This window comes from Lissotriton vulgaris, chromosome 2_1 (genome assembly GCF_964263255.1).
Source record: "Lissotriton vulgaris chromosome 2_1, aLisVul1.2, whole genome shotgun sequence".
In the NCBI taxonomy this organism is placed as follows: domain Eukaryota; kingdom Metazoa; phylum Chordata; class Amphibia; order Caudata; family Salamandridae; genus Lissotriton; species Lissotriton vulgaris.
In genome coordinates, this window is record NC_141687.1 from 281769305 (window position 1) to 281789766 (window position 20462).

At 44.1% G+C, this 20462-nt stretch overlaps 1 protein-coding gene across 4 annotated transcripts in view; it reads right to left on the reverse strand.

The window, feature by feature from the left end:
* INTS2 (integrator complex subunit 2) overlaps window positions 1-20462 on the reverse strand; it is a 306784-nt gene that overhangs the window by 196280 nt on the left and 90042 nt on the right. For all 4 annotated transcript variants that reach the window (XM_086954934.1, XM_086954935.1, XM_086954936.1 and 1 more), the window contains exons 12-15: window positions 5292-5360; window positions 3453-3587; window positions 3089-3265; window positions 2749-2857 (exon numbers count right to left, since the gene is read on the reverse strand). In XM_086954934.1, the coding sequence (XP_086811060.1) occupies window positions 2749-2857; window positions 3089-3265; window positions 3453-3587; window positions 5292-5360 (490 nt within the window). The remainder of the gene's footprint in view (window positions 1-2748; window positions 2858-3088; window positions 3266-3452; window positions 3588-5291; window positions 5361-20462) is intronic.

The following is a 20462-nucleotide window of genomic DNA, read 5'->3' on the forward strand; positions in this document are numbered from 1 at the left end:
TGTTCGAGCGCAGGAACCAAACCCCTGTGCACACAGACAGCAGTTGCAAAGGCTTGTTGGCTTCCTTCCACGAAGATGTTCAGGCTCTCAGAAGCCCCGACCTCTAGCATCTCCTGTGAGCAAGATCTTAGTCCTCACCACATCACTTGCACCGTGGGCCTGCAACTTTGGTGAGCTGCTCGAGGTCCTCTTGCGACTCCAGTACCTCCGGCCTGTGGGTCCTCTTGAGGGTCTTCTTTGATTTCAGTAGGTTCCCCCGATTGCTGAGGGCCTGTCCTGAGTCCCCTGCTTGTGGTGAGTCACCTGGACCTTGCTGGTCCTGGCACTGCACCTTCTTCGCTTTCCACATTGTATGCAGTTGCCAAGGCTTGTTAGTGCTCCTGATGGGCACCGACCCCTCAACTCTCGACATCCAACATGGGACAGCTTGTGAACAGCTCCAGGTCTTTCACAGCATTGCCTGGTCTGCACAGCTGCAGCCCCAAGGTCATCGTCACCTCTCCTGCAGCACTCTACATTGGTGGGCATTCAGCTTTTGTGCCTCCTGGATCCCTTCCGAGTGGCATAGACGGTCACCTCTTCTTGCAGGTACTTCTCGACTTGAATCCACCTTCAGGTTCCACCAGACACTTTAACCTTCTCCAACAGTGGCATCATCCTGAAGTTCTCCACTGAGTTTGCCGGCAGTTTTCAACAACACTTCGCACCTATGCAACCGGCTTCCCTGGGGTAGGTATCCTGGTTCCTAGAGTATCCACGGGTGGGGTGGCTCTCCAACCTTCTGTCTTCCAAAGGGTTACTTCAGGGTCCACCGGGAAGGGTCATTCTTTAAAATTGCAAGGCAATTTAACCGTTGGCTAGTATGGAGCCCTTGTTCATGTTCCCACTCTGCACAGGGCCTCAATGGGGTTCCTTGTTACTTACCTAGGGTGGTTCCTTGGGTTCCCGGCACGTCTACGTCTTCTGCGTATAGTCTTGACTCGAGTCATGGTTTGCATTCCACTATTTTAGTATATGGTTTGGTCTCCCCTGGCGACCACTCTGTATTTGTGCTACTCACCTGTTTCTATTGAACAATATTGTCTTCATTGTGTAGATCTCAGGCTAGGAGATATCTGTATGAGTTAGTGTCTTATAATAAATAAATATTTTTATAAATACGTGTGGTCCTTTTTCACTTAATCTATAACCATAAGATTATGTTCTGGTAAAACAAGCTGCTTTACACCCCTTCTAGACTGAGCCTGAAGGCTGTTCTCCACAGCTATCACTTAAAGAGCTTTCTAAGATTGTCTAAGACCACTAAATTCACCATAGAGGTTTTCTAGATTAGTGCAGGGTGCCCACCTACATAAGTGTGCACCATATACTAAGCCAGTGTCTCACAATATTCTATTGGTTTGTAATGGAACTGATGAGGAGGTTTGGCTGAAGGGCCATTGTTTATTAGGTGTTGATGTCTTCTTTTCCTCATGCTGGGATTTTAAACTGGAAAATTCCAATAAAAAGATTTGTATTTAAAAAAAAAAAAAAAGAATACAACATGTTCATGCAAACAGAGGACAAAATATTTTTAGGCACCATGGCTGCTTCCAAAGTCTTAAAAATCACAAAAATCAAAACGAGGCAAGTCTCTGTGCAAACGTGGAGCAGTTACTACGCACACATCTGTTCTAGGAACTAGATTCTGCCAACAGGGGGCACTTAGTGGTGAAGTAGAATGTCTTCTGGGATTAGGCTTCCTGGACTGCGGAGAAGTAAAATCAGTCCAACACAAGGTTACCTCCAAGTTGTCTTAATGATCTTCTCAGAATGCACTTAAGCAGGAGGAGAGATGTGAGGCATTAGATCAGAAGTGTTCAATATCAAACGTCTTTTGATGCCCACCATCATCTCCACTTTGAAGGGTGCCTTAATTCATCCTGGCAACATGTGCATTGAAGTCAAGGCAATTCTTATCAGTTTCAAAAGTATCTTCGCAGAGGGTAGTTAATGCTGAATGTGGATAAGCCAAATATTGCCATATCAATTGAAATCAAAAGTATGAATGAAGAAACCCTTAGTTCCTTGACAGGATGTAGAACTACAGGCATGTGTCTTTTTCATGTTTATATTTCTTAGAATTCCAGGAAGTTGATGGTGTCTCAGGACTCCAACAAAAGAGGATACTCAGAGAAATAAATATCCAAGAGCAAAAAACAAATATCTAAGTAGTAAAAAACCAACATTCCACAAAGGAAGGACCAACAATTATATGTCTCTTTATTCTGAGATCTAGTGTAAGTGCATAAAAATATAACCTTACGACTGAAATGGTGTAGGGCATTGTGGAAGGTGGGCAGATGGCCTGAAAGGGAAGAATACAGAGTGCAGTCTTTGCATGTTTTCTGGCATACATTTAAGTGTTCCAATATCATTCTACTTCTGTGAGAACATCAAAATGGTTATGAGATAAGAATGATTCCAGATCAGTACTTCAAAAAAACCATGGATAGAAACTAAAACTTGGGAACAACTTTGTAGTAAATTCTCAATGAAGTGCAGTTTGACTTGAATGTGAATAGAAAACAACATTTATTTACATCAACTATATCGGAGCTATAAAATACGGATGCAGACAGACTTTTATTTTAATTGTCAGATCTTGAATAACTTAAGAATCTGTCATGCCTGCTGGGTTTAGCTTTTCCAACATGAGCTACCAATAGTTTGGGGGGGAAAAATCAAGATTCTAAACATTATACATACCGAGCGCTTTTGTGTTTGTTAGCAGAGCCTCTTCATAAGACAGGACATAGTAAAGCACAAGGAGCTGAGCCGTAATACTGTAACGTGGTGTGAGACGGGCATTTTCAGCCTAAACAAAACAAATACATTTGGAAATTAAATATGATCAAGGTCCAGATTAGACAACAGCTTTGAAAACACTAAAGGGCGCTATGGAAAACGAAGTAAACAAACTAAAACGAGCAACGAAATTGTCCACTGGTGCCCTTTAGGTCATCATTTACACATATTATCCTGCCCAGGAAAATGCACTTTTGTATCACAGTTTGAAAATGTATAAATTATGACTACATCATCTTACCCCGGAGAGTTCTTGAAAAACGTTCCGAATCTCCTGTTCTGTGATTGGCTGATTAGTAGCCTCAGGACTTGATTTTGATGCAGGTGTGAGCACAGAATTGATGTAAACCTCTATAAGAGGCAGCAACTGGGGATGAAGAGGCGTCATGGTTTCACACATCTGTCTATATATCCAGTCCTGGAAAATAAATACAGGTTTTTGATATGGCGGACAGCAAAACACAATTTTACAACCAATGAATATGCTTTTCTGATTTCTAGAAATATTTAATTTAATCAGTTTGTGACTGGCTCTGCACGCAATTCACTATCTATATGTATTAGAAGAGATTCATTAAAGGATTAGTAAAAATGGATTCTCTTACCTTAATGGAAACTTTGTGCTTCGTAAACGATCGGCTTCTTAGCAGCTGATAAATGCAGTGAATAGGTAGAAAGCCTGTAATATTTGCGCTTAAGTTACTTGTTACTGGGACTCTCACCGCATGGGCTGTAACTACCTAAAATGAAAATAATCATATCCTAAATTTTTAATGTACAAAAAACACACACCCCTACATTCAGATTTTAGTGGGACCAGATGGGATCTTATCTGACCATTTCATTAACAATGACATTGTTGGCCAAAGGGTAGACAGCTCTTATTATTATACAATGAAAGCTGACCCCACCGCAACCCTACCCTACCCTACTAGACTAAATCACAAACTTACAAATTTTACTCACAGCAATGTAGTATAAACCCTGCACAAAAAGATCTAAAAGCTACTCAGTTTTAATTCCCGATTTATGTTCCAATGCATGGATACTTGGCAAATGGTCGGTCCCCATCTGAGGTGGTTCACTAAGCCCAAAAAAATAGCATGGAATGCATCACAGTGCAATTATAGGTGGTGATGGTAATTCAAGCACTCCACGCATCACATATTAGTTTCTGTCTTCACGGATATATACCAACACGGGGGAAACATACAGCGATATTAATAACAAACTGGCATTTTACTTGGCAGATACTGTAAACAGGTAATTTGGTCATACCCAGGCTTCTACAAAACAAATGGGTAGCATATTTTAGGGTGATAAAGTTTAAAAACATAGGGCCTGATGTATAAAATGGTTTAGTGTTTGCAAACCCTGCAATTCACTATATTTCTACATTTGCAACTGCTAGAAATTTTTGTATAATGTATGAAACCAATTTTAGGAGTTGATAACGTTTTACCTAAAACTGATGGGAGGGGTGTGTTGTGGGCATTCCTTTCAAATACCGAATCGCTATGAGATGCATCAATGGTTTGGAACTAGAATTACAGTTGCAAACTATTGAAAAGCTGCAGACTCCCAAGATTTGGTGGTAGCTTATTCATAGAAAAGAAAGTGTCCGGAGGGGACCCTTTGTAGGGAGCAGGCAGTGTACCAGGGGACTACTGCCAACTCTCAGAAAAACGTAAAAAACATAAAATTAAAAAAAAGTTACCTTTTTTTCTTAAACAATCCAGGTTCCTTTAAAGAAAATTTGGTTGCTTTAAAAAAAAAAAAAAGTTTCTTTTTTTAAATGCAATCCAGACATGGTTGTCTACAGACACCTGCAGGTCACAATCGCTGTGATTGCATTCAATCAGTGTGATCACAACTTTTAGCAAATCAAATTAAAATTAATTTTGCATGTTAGGATTGCAACCCATTCAGACTACATTTTATGAACCAATCTATTAGTACATCAGTCAGTTCTTAAAATTCTAAACTGGTGGAGGAAATACAGCCTACAAATTGCAACCACTTTTTCGATCAATATAACTATGCATCCAGCCTCTGCAGAATTAGGATCAAACTGTTTTACCATAATATTAAGTAAGTCTGTACTTCCAGTAAACAGGGTTTCAATCATAACTCATGCTTATCGCATAATCACACTGTGTGGCAGTGATTTAATGCTGTAGATGTACAGAGCAACTTATTAGATTACGAGAGGATGATGTTGATAGAAGCTTATTACTTAAGGAGTAAGTCACTTATGTTTTGAGTAAGATACAACCATACAGGAATGCAATTGTAAATAGGATACAAGAGATTGAAGTCACCTATTGTGTATTAGTTTGCTACTGTAGCTGTGATTTCAATCAGACAACATTCCTATCTGTTGTCAAATACTACAATTCTATCACGCTCCTTCATATGTCTAAAAGGGACTTCATTAGTTTTACCTGTTCTGTAAAGATCTCCTGGGTGAAGATTGTCTTCATTCTGCTGAGCGAACTTGGCTTAATAACAATCTGCAAGACAGAATACAATTCATACAGCAATTCATCTGTTTACATTACTTTTGAATGAGTGGACACCAAGCATCAACTCAGACATCCGACCATAAATTCATTGCACAGAGATGAAATGGACATAGCGCTTCCAAACAAAGGATGGAAATGGGTGTCTGTAGACTGCCGATTTGCATGATCCCACATTTTTAACAAAGAACTCAATGGTCCTAATACGAAACACATGTAGGAAACCAGGTTTTTGTTGCAGTAGTTCCCACACCATTCGCCTAGCATTTGATGCAACTTTGACTGACGTTTACTGGGTTCCTGCTAACCAGGTCCATAGTGACAGAGTTCTTTCCCCAAAACAAGTTTGCTGGTTAACTGATCCCCAATTGACCAGGCCATTAGCACCTCTGCAAGCCCCTAGTAAGTGGTACCCCCGGTACCTAGGCTCATAGGCACTAAAGCGGGTCCCCAAGATCTGCAGCATATATTGTGCCACTCTAAGAGACCCAGCATGCAGACTGCCACTGCAGGCTGAGTGACAAGGTGCTCTAAAAAGTTTAAAGACTCCATGGCACACCAAGCCTCCAAAAATCCACTCACAATTTCGAATTAGATTTGATCAGGTTGAGCTATTTTTAGCATTTACTCGTCCGTGATGGAGTTATCTTAAACCGGAAGGAACAGGTGTTCTATTCATTCAGAAAGTTAATGAGCAATAAAGACTTCTTTAAATCTTGTTTTTGTCTTGACCCAATTGCTGCCTGTTCAAGGACAGAGGTCAAATATCAAGTGTTGCTTATCTGTTCCTGGAAAATGTTTTTTACTTGTCTTTCTCTTTTGAAGTTAGTGCTTTTTGACAAGTGAGTTATCGACAATAATTGTGAAACAAAAGGCTGTAAACTGTCCAATTTTTTTATAACACAACATTTAAACAGCATGTAAATTAATAGTACAATTATTTTAAAATATCTCAGGAATTATGAAAGAACTTTCTTGTAATTCAGAAATGTGATGCAAACAAGGATTCACATTGGATTAAAACAAAAGAGAACACTTTATTTGCGGATGTGCAAATGACAAATATTTGCAAAAACTTGATTACCAGACACTGTACACTATATAGTTTTAAAACCACTTGTCAGTGAGAAATTCTGTGGGCATTTTAATGTAAAATGTGTTGATTGCAAATGACATTGTGATGCTACTTTATGCTTTAGTTATGTATTTATTAAAAGTGACAGTTTTCAAACATCAATTGAGAAACATTCCTACCTCAGCACTGATGACAATGCGGTTAATCAACTGAGGCAAAGTCAGCGGTCATGTGTATACTATATGTGGCTATATTTGTATTATATATGGAGCAAATGTTTAGTCTAGTAAACCAAACAAGATTTGTCTGTGGAGCAGACATGCTGAACTCCTGTATTTTAAGGGGTTCTCATATATGATAAAGAAGAAAATGGCATCTCAGTAAATTAATATACTTTTCAAGGATCCCATAGTTTGAAACCATTTTATGGGTCAAAAGCATTATAATTTGGTTGAGTAGATTATTTAAGTTACTAGACCTGCATGTGCTGAACACTGGTAAAATCTAGTTCCCTAAGTACATGATGGATTCACTGAAACCAAAGATGCTTGGTATCAAACATCTTGTATTAAATCAACACTGATTCCAATGATGGATTTATTTATTAATACATGCACACAGAGGGCACCTTAGAGGTGCCCCCCTGAACACCTACCAACTGCTAGGGTGTTGGCTGACTGGTCCTGACCAGCTTGCCACCACAGACACGCTTTCAGGAGGTCAGGAACAAAGCCTGCTTTGGCAGAGGGTGTTTGACACCCCCTCCAGCAGGATGACCCGTAAATTAGCATTCCAAGGCAGAGAGCTTCAAAGAGCCCACCACCTTTGTTATGCAAATCTGGCTTCCCTCAGAGGGGAGGGGATGACAACCCTCTTGACCAAGGCCGATTTGGCGCCTGGACAGGCGAGAAAATTAATAGTTAGAGTTGCATATTCGCCCTGAGGCAAGTTCCAACCCTAAGGTGGACAACCTGATGTGGACACAAAGATTAGAAGTCTGCCATCTTTTTTTTTGTCCTCCTATACCACCATAGGATGAGGTGAGGTCAAGAGTATGAGTAAGACTTGCTGTCTCAGAATGCATTTCTGGGTGGGATAGGATAAGATGCAATACCCAGATCCCTCAGCAATGACGAATCAACCCAAGACAAACACCGAAACAAACTTACTGAGAGTAATACAGAGAATGTCTGGTGGAAATTACAGCCAATTAGGCCCGGGCTTAGTACCAGGTAAGGGCTCTGCAGCTAGTATACACCACAGTAGAGTAATCATTGGACCCGGGGGAAAAAAAAAACCCGGATGGATCCATGCTGCCAGGTCAACAGGTGCCAGAATGGCACTTTGTTTTGGTTGCCAGCTCAAGCCAAATCCAATCTGGAGATCTGCAAGACTGAAGCATACCAATCAGTGAGAGAAGGAGGTAAAGGGTCTTTCCACTTTTTGCAGATCTCCCTTCTAGCTAGCAAGATGGAATAAAAAAGCAGGTTCTTTGCCGGCTTCTGGGCCCCTTCCAAGATTCCAAAGATGACAAGAGGAAGTTCAAGGATTACTTGAAAGCCCAGTGATGAAAGAGTTTTACTAGTGACATCCCAAAATAAAAGGAGACTGGGACATTAAAAAAAAATATGTGCATCCGAGGCAGCAACCAAACCACACTTGGCACAAGCTACTTCCCTTCAGAAAATTTAGAAAGTCTAAGAGGAGAATAATATGCTCTATGTAGAGTGTAAAGGTGATTTCTGCGCAGCCAGGCAGGTCTAACAATGTTCCATAAGAGCTCTCATGAAGAGATCCAAAGAGTTTGCAAATTGCGATCTACGAAAAGAGCCCCACAGCAAGTCTCGTAGCCGAAAGTCACCATCTATTTCATCCTGGATAAGTCTGTACCAGAGAGAAACGTATTCTCTCGTGAGGGGGTAGAAATAAATGAACGGGTCCAACTAGCTATTTGCATATATTTAAATCTGGCAAAGTTGTGGCCAATTTTATCTTTAAGATAGTCCCAGGAGAGTAAGTCACCTTCAAAGAAGAGATCCCCCCTACACTTCCAGACCTGCATCTTTCAATGGAACAGCTAAGCTGTCTCCCAACCATGCGGAGCTTTCAGGAAGGCCCCAAAGAGGAGTCCTGCTACAGAAATACCCCAATTTTATAGACTTCATTAGATTCGACCATGTTTTGGCCATGCTTTGCAAAATCTTCAGTTTAATTCTCTTAAAAAACTTGGGGTTTCCAAATTTAAATAAAAAGCCTGACTGACTAGCTCCTTCCCTTCAAGCAGAGCTGAAAACATCGTTCCAACTCCATAGTCAACAGGCATTTTTAACAGCATTCGAGAATGGGATAGTTGAAACGCCCAAGCATACAGTTTCAGGTCTGGAGCTGCCAGGCCTCCTTTATCCCTACGTCATCTAAGCTTTTTCCAAGCAATTCTTGGAAGATGTTTATTCCTTTTTTTTTTTTTTTTTTAATTGGGATTTAAAAGTGCAATACAGAGAAACATTAAATTCATTCGATCCGGATCTTATAACAGAACTAGGGAATCAGGCATAATAAATACATATAATCAATGATAGATACATAAATAGGAATTGTGGATGGAACAAATCATCTTAATAATCATTTCATAATATCATGACACTTTTTTTTACTTTTTTAAAAAAAATACAGGCAACATACCAGATCAGGCTATTACATCTTGCCCTCCCTCCATTTTGTAATCGGAGCCCAGAATCTTCTTCCGAAATCCCGGGATTTTGCACCCTTATGTTCATATAGACAGGATTCGATATTATGTATCTTTCCACCCAGCTAAAATTAAAATTCTGAGTACAGCCACAGAGATAAAAACCAAAGCTTCCTCTTCTTTTCCCAGCTTCAGATTGGAGTCTGTGCCCAATATTATCAGGGTAGGGGATAGATCGATCTTATGACCTAGCAGCCCCTCCCAAAATGTCTCTATCTCCGTCCTGACTGGGATTAACAGGCTACAGTTAAAAAACATATGCACTAGATCTACTTGTCCAGCCCTACATCTGGGACACCTGTCATCTTCTCTGAGCCCCCAAGCGAATAATTTAGCCGGCGTGTAATACAGATTAAACACAGTTTTGTAATGCTGGGCTCGCAAATTTGAGGCCCGGAAGATTTTTTTATTCAAGAGTAGGGCCAGGGCAACATCCACATCAGGGTTTCCCAATTTCCTAGCCCAAGCTACTTCTGTCTTACCCAAGTCATCTTGGATTCCCTCAAGAAAAATATTATATATAGTCTTAATCTTCTTACAGCCTCTGGTCAATACATCCAGCAGGGGGATATTTACTGGAGCCTGCGGTTTAGGTCCGAATGCCTTCAAGGATCGTATAATTTGGCCGTACACAAACCAGTGATTAGCATGGATTCCGAACCTACTTTGCAGGACATCAAAGCTCGCTGCCTCATCTCCCTCCATGATATCCCGGAAAGTCTTAATACCCAACCCCCTCCAAACCTTCAAAGTCCCCTCTACCCCCAACTTAGAGAAGAGACTAGAATTTCATATTTGTATATAAAGATTGATCTTGGGTATGTTAAAAGCCTTTACGCTAGCTTTCCAGACTCGCCAAGCCCCGTCCAAAACCTTAAATCTGGCATGCTTATAAAATCTCCGGTCAACTTCGCACAGCATTAGGCCCAGAGCCTTCCTTACTAACAGCAACTCGAAGGTAGATGGGGGTGGCTGGGCTTCAGTGTTTACTTCACTGGGGCTCGTCCCTGACTGAAGAGCACAGACATTTGTGTCAAAAGGCACGTCCAATGATAAAGTCTTAAATTTGGTAAGGCCAGTCCACCCTTTTCCTTTGGAAGAGACATCAAATTAGTAGAACGCCTAAGCTTCCCAAATTGCCAGATAAATCTAATGATAACAGATTCCAGATTTTTTAATATTTTCTCCTCAATAAATAGTGGTATGGCCCGAAAGAGATACAAAACCTTTGGAAACAGTCATTTTAACAGCATTCACCCTCCCTATCAAAGAAAGATGTAGCACATCTATTCTTCTCAAGTCAGCCTCTATAGATCTAATGAGTGGGGTATAATTTTCTTCTACTATTTTATCAACTGAAGCGTTAATTTTCACACCTAAATAAATAGCAGCATCCAAATATCCAGAGTCTGATTTAACTATATTAGTGGTGCATATTATCTGAGTCTTTGATTCATTTAATAAATATCCAGATCGGCCACCAAATCGCTTCGAGAGTTTGGACAAAACCAACATTGACTGCTGAGGATCAGTTGTAAAAACAGTGAGGTCATCCACGTAGGCTAGGGATTTCAATTTCATAGCCGTTAAAGACCACTGGCCTAATCCTGGGGCAGCCTAAAATTGCCTGGATAAGGGGATTGATATAGAGAGAGAATAGGATCGGGGAGCAGGGGCACCCTTGACGTGTTCCTCTCTTTATATTAATTAGTTCAGATTTCTCACCCATGACCGTCACTCTCGCAACAGGATCTGAATACATTGCCTTGAGCGATCTGATAATTTTATCCCCGAAGCCTCTCCCTGCCAGGATACCCCAGAGAAAACTCCAGACCACACGGTCAAAAGGCTTCTCTGCGTCGAGCAGAATCATGGCCATTTCTCCCCCCGTGGCAGCATGGGCGTCAAAAAGAGCTAATGCCCTGCTAGTATGGTCCGTCGTGCCGCGCCCAGGAACGAACCCATGCTGCCAGGGGGAGACAAGACCGCCAATGATCCTGCCCAACCTTCAAGCCCAAATCTTAGAATACAGCTTAGTATCTGCATTAATCAGCGAGATTGGACGATACGATACCGGACTCTCACTTGGTTTCCCCTTTTTGTGAAATATTATAATATTAGTTTCTTTCCACAAATCTGGAATCAGCCCTATGCACAGTATCCCATTAAAGAAATCCACAAGAAGCAAACTAATCTGATTCAATCCGTTTGTACACCTCAAAGGGTATACCATCAGGTCCAGCTGCCTTCCCCGAAGCTAACTCCTGTAACACAAATTTAACCTCCGTCTCGGTAATGTCCTGATCCAATTCTTCTCTTGCTACGTCATCTAAACGCGGGCCTGTATCCCCACAATCTTCCCCCTGACCTCCATCCCGTTCATCCTCATCATACAATCTCTGGTAAAAATTTCAAAAGACCTGTAAGATCTCTTTGGCCTCCGAGTACTCCTGACCTCTCTCTACTATCTTTGTAATAAAATTGTTTGATTTTTCCTGTCTTAAATGTTTTGTTCCCCCCTTTTTTTTGTTTTAAGAAGAAAAGTAATAGTTAGTAACAAGGTCATTCAGACCCTACTAAATAGATCTATGATGTACATCATTGGCGTAAAAAAAGGTGCCACCCTACGCAGAAAAACGTTTATTTCCCAATTCTAGTAGTGGCTCCTCAGCTGCCTGAACAGATCTAATATTATGCATTTTAGTGTTATACATAATTTTCGAAGCAGCGGGAAACACGAGTTGGGCAGTTGCACCGAGTTTTCTAAATGCTTCTAGACGCCTCCCAAACTCCCATTGCTTCTCCAAAGTGACTCTGGAGAGGTCAGATCTAATAAGGAAGGTAAATCCCTTCCCGGCCAATGATTTTTGTCTTGAGGCTAAATTAAGGATCTGTTCCTTTAGTAAATAGGTATGAAAATTTACCAGGATCTTGCGTGGTTTAGTCCTTAGAGGGTTACGCCTAAAGGGATCCCTGTGGACCCTCTGAATATCAATAGCGAACTCCTCAATTGAGTGTTCTAAACATAAAGACTCTTTGAGTAGTGTGGTAATAAAGTGCTTAATGTCTGAGCATTCCGACCCTTCAGGGACATTAAGGAAACGTATGTTACACCGTCTGGCGTTCTTATCCAATGATTCCATCCCATCACTCAGGGCCACATCTTCACATTTGAGTTTAACAATGTCCTCCTTTGCCTGGTCCAAGTGGATTGATAATGCAGCTACTGTCTCTTCCAGTATCCCTGTTCTAGACGTAAGCCCATCAATCTTGCTGTCCAGAGATTCACAATAGTTTATAATCTCTGCCTGATTTGCTGATGATTCATTAAAACCTTTCTTTATGTCCAAGGACAAAGAGGAAAACATAGATAAGAGGGAGGCGGCAGTAATACCGGAATCAAGATTAAGAGCCACATCTTCTGCCGCTACCATAGCACTGGAAGAAGTAACCGAGGTGCCAGGCTGGTCAGAAGGATGGTCTACGCCATTCTCTACTGGGGGTCCTATATCAAGAGTGATTCCCTCTTCATTCAAGGGTTTATGCAAAGGTGGTGGATGAATTGCCAATAGATTAACATCCGGTAAGGCAACCACTTCTGTCATCAAACCAGGAGCACCCAGATTTCTAGGACTGATGAGGTTAGGGTTAGGAAGTGGCAACAAATCTCCAGTAGGGGGACTGAGAGGCAATATTGTTACTGCTTCTAATATAGGTGACAGGGGGGCCGAGATTGAGGCTGAGGTAGACTGCATATCTGTACCCGTGAACAAACCACAGTCGTCTGAGAGATCAAGGACCTGGGGAACTGCTTTGAAGTAAGAGCGAAGAGACGGCTTTATTTTCGACCCAAACTGAGTATCACTTTTAAGTTCTTTGACACTCTAGGGGATCTTGCCCGTTTCGATTTTACCTCAGTCGATAGAAAGGAGGAAGTTTTCTTCTTTGCTGAAGATGACTCAGTTAGTGAAGGGAGGACAGGCTTCAAAAGTTCAATAGACACCGCTTTCTTTTTACGCCCTCGTTTGCTCTGATTTTGGCAGAAAGGCAGGGTGAGAGGCACTGATATTGACGCTAATGCAGGTGTTATTGCAGTAGTAGTGGAGTTACAGCGCTTTCCCCGGTCAAGAGTATTGTTTACCTCTAGCCGTTCCCTCGATACAGCAGCCCTCTGAGCGTCTTGGTTCTGAGCAGCTTCCTCTACCACAGTATATAACCCACGACATTTTGTGCCTTCCTCCCCCTTCTCAGCTCCAGCGCAGCCGCGGACCACAGCCACAGCCCCAGCGAAGAGTTCTGAAGATTTGAAAAGGCTGGCGCGGTAGAAACGGCAGAGACGTACCGAGAAAGGGCCGCACACTCGCAGCAAAGATCTCCTGGCAGGGAGCAAGAAAGCGGACTCCCCCTCCCCCTCCCCCCCCCCCCGAGAGAGAGAAGTTAGGAACTCTTGGACAGGGTGATGCCTACTTCCCACAGGAAGTGGTCCTATAGGTGGTGTAGTGATGCCAGGAGTAAGTAGCCCATTGGCTACTACCCTACACTCCCCTAATGACCCTAAATCTAGTATTATGGAGAACCCCCTGGACCCAGGAAATAGAATCCTGATGACTTGAAAGAAGGAGGACACTGAAGAGCCAGAGAAGCAACTGACTTGGCACCAACCCTGCAGGCCTGCCTGCTGTCCCTGGCAATTGCGCCAAAGACGACTCGTCCTGCAACTGATGAGCCTCCAAAAGCCTGGGAGGACTGCCAGCCCTTCAGCCAAGACCCAGGAACTCCTGTGGAGTAGCAGAGCTGCTCCCCTACATCTTGCAGGCACCCCAGAAGAACTGCAAGGACTCAGGACCGCTGCACCCCCAACAACAAAAGAACCACTGCACCTGTGCCCCTCGTCCAATATCAAAGTGGGCCAATGGTGCCAGCGTAGCCCTCAGACCCTTCAGAGATGAAGCACACCTTGGGTTTGCCAACAGTGGACACTCAGACGCCACCGTAAGCATCTTTGTGCAGGCCCATTATACCACGAGTGCCTCCAGCCGTGAAAACCCTACGCCTCTGGACACCTCTGAACCCGGCCACCCCGGCCTAGGGAGAAGAGGACCAAAGGTGTCCCTAAGTCCCTGTGCATCGTGAGACCTGAGCCCCATTGTTGGTTCAGCCGGACTGGTCTCCCAATACTAGCTTGCTGCCTCTTTCTGACCATACTGTTCCCTATTGAAGTGAATGGGACACACAACGCTGTAACACATCTGCACCCGAACGGCCAGAGCCTCGCAAAGGTGACCTGTTGGTGTGGCCTTGGACCTTGCCCCATACTCACCTTAAGTCCTGGAGAACAGTCCTGCAAGTCCATGTTAAGTGCCTGAATGCAGTATATATTTTCCCCCATAGAATAACATTACAGCACCCAATAAATTCAGTGTCAACTTTTGAAAACTGCAAAACTTCATAAATCGAAAAGTACACACCTGATTCCGACTATCTTGGTATCTATAGTCATATTAAAGAACGTGTTTTTTTTTTATAAATTGGTGTAAATTGGAGGAAAAAAAAATTGATACTTGTATAGCGCACTACTCACCCACAAGGGTCTCAAGGCGCTTGTACGAGTGTCAGATTTCTTTATTGAGTGTGTGTCTCACTTACTGCCTTTGTGGGTACAATAAATGCTTAGCACTACAGTCTGATATGCCCAACCACTCGCCCACACTACCACAAAAGAGAGCATTTGGAGGGTCATTTGTGTCTGTTATTCCTTTGAGGCTTGCCTAGACTCTTTACACAGTGTACCTCTTTTTGGTCCACTATATAAAGAGCCAGCTTCCTACAAAACATTACAAAGAAGATAACTGAAAAATAAAAGTGCAAAAAAAGGAAATAGCCAATGGCACATTACAGACAATTAGACCATGCAATTCAGTTAATTACAACATTATCAGGTGACACCCTCCAAAAACCAGTGACTGCCTTTTTACTTACATCAGGGCATAATAAGGAATTAACCACTCTATTGAATGCAGACTAACTACTGTTGGATGCCTGTATCTATATCGTTGGAAAAGAGAAGAGAAAAATAAAAGAGGGCAGTAGGTATGTTTGCCTTAGTTTGGAGGTCTAGAAAGGGCTTGGCAGGTACTAATAACCTTATGTCCCGATGTAAGTGGACCTTCACTGCTTTTAACACCATCAAATGGGGACAATAACTCTTAATTGTATTTATTTAGCTGTGGGGTGGGGGGCGTGGCCAGCCAGCCGTCATGGCGGACGGGAGCTGCTAGTGCTCCGTCTGTTTACCCATGTATTATCCTGATAACGCCCTGCTGAGGTGTGCTTTGGGTCTGTAATGAGCGGGACCGACTGGGGGCCGCAGCGGGGAGTTGATACAGCCCAGTAAATTTGTACCCACAGTGTTGAGGAAGGAGCTACAGCCCGGAGGAGCAGAGCGGCGCGGAGGACAAAAGCTCGCGAACTGCAGCGGGAGGTAACCGCTGCCGTCAGGGAAGAATCACTGACCTGTCCCTGCGCGGCCGAGAGTAACACGGCGGCTCGCTGAGTTCACACCGGAGGTGAGAAGCCGCGATCAGCCATGCGGCGGAGACCCCCGCTGTCCATCGCTGCAAGCGGGCTCTGTGATGTGACGCGAAGGCGGGCCTGTGGAGGCGACTAGACCCTGGCGGCAACAACCTGATCTTCGCCCTGGGACACCTGCGGCGGGCGTCCCCACGAGCGGAGGGTGCCTACAGCCTGAGGCGCCGCCGGAAAATAAGTCTTCGACCTCTAGGATGATCAAACGCCAACTATTGAGACAGTCGTAAATTCTATGCAGACAGATTACTGTGTCGTTGATCGCTAGTAAAAGAGATTGGGATACTATTCTTTTCAACAAAACAGCATAAATGTTTCCAGTTAAGAATTGAACCAGAAATTATCGCTGAAGTTGATACATGCTGGACGAATTAGAAATAATAAAAACTTCAAAATTATTCACTTTTTCTGCTTTTAAACCAAAGATTGCTGGCTCCTGTATTCGGCTGAGCTTCCAATTTTCGTTGATCTAGCAATACGTGGCTACTCCTGAGGAAGGCGCTGGTCGCCGAAACGCGCGTCGATACTGTTCATTTTGCCACTTAACTATTTTTTATGTATATGTAATGTTGTTTGTTCATTACTCATGTGAACGGTTTTAATAATTCATTTTTTTATGAAATATGTACTTTTTTGATTATGTTAATAAACATGAGATTTTGAATTATGACTAGCTCTTTTCCTCTCTATTAATATCTATGACAAGCCAGTGTTAATTGCCTAGGTTGTTATTTTTCATACATGTTTTTTTTCCCTGACCTAGGAATTATTAGAATCAGTTACTCAGGGGGTCCTGGATACATATGCGGTTCTTCCCAGACTACACAGCAGCGGTTCAGAGACGGAAAAGCACCTACATGGCGGTGAAGTGTCAATTGCGGGATCTGGAGTTGCCCTATTCTTTGCTGTTCCCCTCCCGCCTTAGGGTGGTCTCGAAGGAGGGGACCCGTTTCTTTGATGCCCCATCAGATGTTTGGGACTGGCTAGAAGAGACGGGGCAGTGGAAAGAACCAAGACTCTCAGGCCCGGAGGATGGTGGCTGGCAGGAGAGGAGATCGAGAAGGCATAGGCTGGCCCGCCGAGACGCTCGGCCGGGCCCAGTTGCGCCCAGTCCGGAGAAGATATGACTGGAACGACAGGAAGCTCTGGAGGCGGTGGCGGCCTTTGGGACAGTTAGCAGCCACAGCCGAGTAGAGACCCACGGACACAGCGACCCAGGTACCAGCGGATCATCATCATCCCCCTCCACTGTGTTCTCTGTAGAACTGAACATGCCAGTGGTGACGCCTCAGACGGATGACTAGATCATGTGACCGAGGGGTGCTGAACTGTATCATTTCGAGACTTATGCGCATGTATACATTGCACACTGTTCCCCCCCCCTCTTTTTACCAGTTCCCACACATGCTGTTGAAATGTGCCATGTGCTAGCGGCACTTTACTGTTCATTGTAGTTAATGTGCGCGACTGTGAGAGGCCTTGCAAGATGGGAGATGAGACGCACCTAGTGGAGGTAGCGGTCGACGGATCATGTAGCTATGGCCCACGCCATTCATGCGTGATTGACCAGCCTATGACTCATCGCACACCTCTAGAGAGTATGGGAAGATTGAGACAGGGGCGTAGAGCAGTCTAGTTGGTGACATAACGCGCGCCCCACTAGTCACTTCACTGGACTAGCTCATAAACAAGCATTTGCAATGCAATAGGTCTCGCATTAGGAAAGTTTGAGTTATTGGTATTGTAAATGTCAAATTTTTTATTTATGTGTTGGTTTTGAAAATAGCGAAATTAATAGCTTTGTCATTTACAATGCCAATATTTTACATTTCGCAAATGTGACACCTATAGCCTTTGTAATGCAATATGTGTTGTATTTACGTGACTTAGATGTATTGATATTACAAATAACAATTGCTTTTGTTTTTTTTAAATAATACTTAAATAAAAGTTATTGTAATTTATAATGGCAATAACTTAAACTTTTGTAAATAACTTTTGTGAAGATTATGTTCAGTGTATTTTATCGTGACGAAAATCCAAGAACAGAAGTGAAATCCAGGTGAAGAGAGTGAAGACCGCACCAGCTTTTCTCCATCTAGCATCGCGCCCTGCCTGCTATCATGTTCCCAGCACCATGGAGCTTAACTGCCCCTGGCTGACACACTCCGACGCACATCTCGGTCATCCCCACCCACACAGCCTGAAATGGTAGTCACCATAAGTGCCTCAGTAGCCCAAGGCAGACAGTAACTACACTTTCTGATCGGTTAGTGACCAAGATCTGCTTACTTGTCAGGTCTGCTTACTTGTGCTAAGGGCACATCCTTTTTTCTGAGACTACCTAATCTAGCTCTAGTGCAACACTAACTCGAAAGCACGGGCAGCCGGCTGGAGGCCTCCAATGGACGCCAAGAGGATAACGTCTGTTTGGTGAGCTCACTTTTGTCAATAAATTCTGTTTGCATCTACAGCTGCCTCCTATGGTCAGATACTTGGACGACTCAGTCTGTGTCTCTGTGGTGTGCTAGACAATGCCCAGTGGATGCAACATCCCCTCTTAAGCATTCACTCTTTCTAATTGGGTGGGAAACATCCTATTCTATGTAGGAACTTGTCTGTATCTAATGTCACAATTCCCTTCTGATCTGTGCTCCTTACGGAACATGATGTAGAATCTCAATGGTAATAGGGATACATTCAATGACGCATGTGCCTTGAAAAAAAAAAAAAACTGTGACACTATAGCCTTAGTCCCACAAGAACGAATGAGGTTATGAAATGTTTTTTTGTAAACAGCCAGGGACTGCAAGAACTCCAAAATACAGATCTGGTCGGGCACTGCTTTTTTATTGCGTTATGTCTAATGTCCAGTGCACCAGAGTTCCAAACCTTCAAGAGTGCAACTTTACTGATCAACTTCTGTAAGCACGGACACCCCTGCATCTGAACAAAAGGGACTGCGCATCGGAGTGCCGCCGCGCTGCCCGCGGCGACCCGGAAGCTCTTGGCCGGCCGGCGAATCAGGTCGCGGCCGACCGGAAGTCCCGCCTCCCGAGGTCCGCGAGCCCGATTGAGAAGAGGAGACGAGCCGCGCCGCGCCGTGAGGAGCCCGCCGGAAGAGCGCAGTCGGTGAGTGGGGCCCAGGGCTGAAGTGAAGTGCGTGCGTGCCTGTGTGTATGCCTGGGAGGGGAGGGGGGGAGTGTGTGTGTGCGCGCGTGCGTGACTGTGTGTGATTGAGCCTGTATGTGTGTCGTATGCCTGCGTGTGCATGCGCGCGCCTGTGTGTGTGTGTGTGCGCACGCGCGCCTGTGTATGCGTGCATGCAGAGGGGTGGGGGCTGGCTGTGTGCGAGCAGGGGCTGTGAGTTGATCTGCGCAAGCGCGGGTCAGACGCGCGCTCCCGCGGGGAAAACTGCGAGCTCGTAACAGATTGGTGTCCTCATTCCCCAGCATTCTCACTAACGGGCCACAATAGGTCTGAAGCAGACACCTTCAATGCTCACGCATTGAGGGTAGGTCTGCTCGACCTAAAAAGCAATGGTTAGCAGTATAGCTAACTGTAAAAAAGCCCTAGGCCCATTTTTCTTTTGCAACCCATAACCTTCGTTATGTAAAAAAGGACCAAACTTTTCTCTTAGCCAATCAGAGACACTCACCCTCTAGAACCCTCCTGAGAGAACCTCTTTCCCCTCAGATTTTCGAGCACTTGTGCTATAATACTTTCCGTACCCAATCCAAGGTGAGCCTCTCAGCGGAGGAGGGTGGGAGTATGGGAATCTATGAAAGCTTTCAATACTGGAGAACTACAGTTACAGCTATACTGCGACCATTGCTTTTTTATGTACCGGAGACTCCTGTCTCGACGACAGGGAAATGATTCAGGTATTTGAATCTATGAAAGTTCCAATACTGGAGTAATGTCGTGACTTGGAACATACGTGGCATTCACACACCATCGAAACGCTATTCCGTATTTTCCTACCTACAACGACATGCTGTGGGGATTGCTCTCTTGCAGGAGACCCACATGACCCAGACAGAGCTTGACAAACTACGCAGACACTGGAGGGGGCGACTTTATGGCACGGTCTTCTCAGCGCATGCGCGCGGACCCCTGATCTGGGTAAAGGCGGGCACCCCTTTTATATGTGAGGAAGTGAAAGTGGACCGTGAGAGTCAGTATTCTCTTGTAAAAGGGAAACTGAATGGCCAGGAGGTATTACTAGGATCACTTTATGCCCCGAACGTAGATCAGCAATCCTTTCTAGCGCAGATGACCCAGGTCCTCCACCCTTACGGGACTCCCCTGGTTGCTTGGCGGGAATTTTAACATGGTATAAGACGTGCATCTGGACAGGTAATTTCCCTCCCTCCGAGCAGCAGCGGTAGCATCCAATGCGCAGGCGTTCAGGGATTGGCCCTACACTGGGCGTTACAGGATCTATGGCGCACACTACACCCAGAACACAGACTCTACTCTTACTATTCCGCAGTCCACGACTTGCATGTCCGGTTGGACAGGATAGTGGGTTCCCAATCTCTACTCCCAATCATTACACAAGCGGAGTACCTGGGGAGAACGCACACTGATCATAATCCCCTGTGGCTTCGGATCAGCTGAGGCGCACACCCACCTATCCCCACTTGAAGGTTACAACCTACTGCGCTAGAGGATTCAGAAT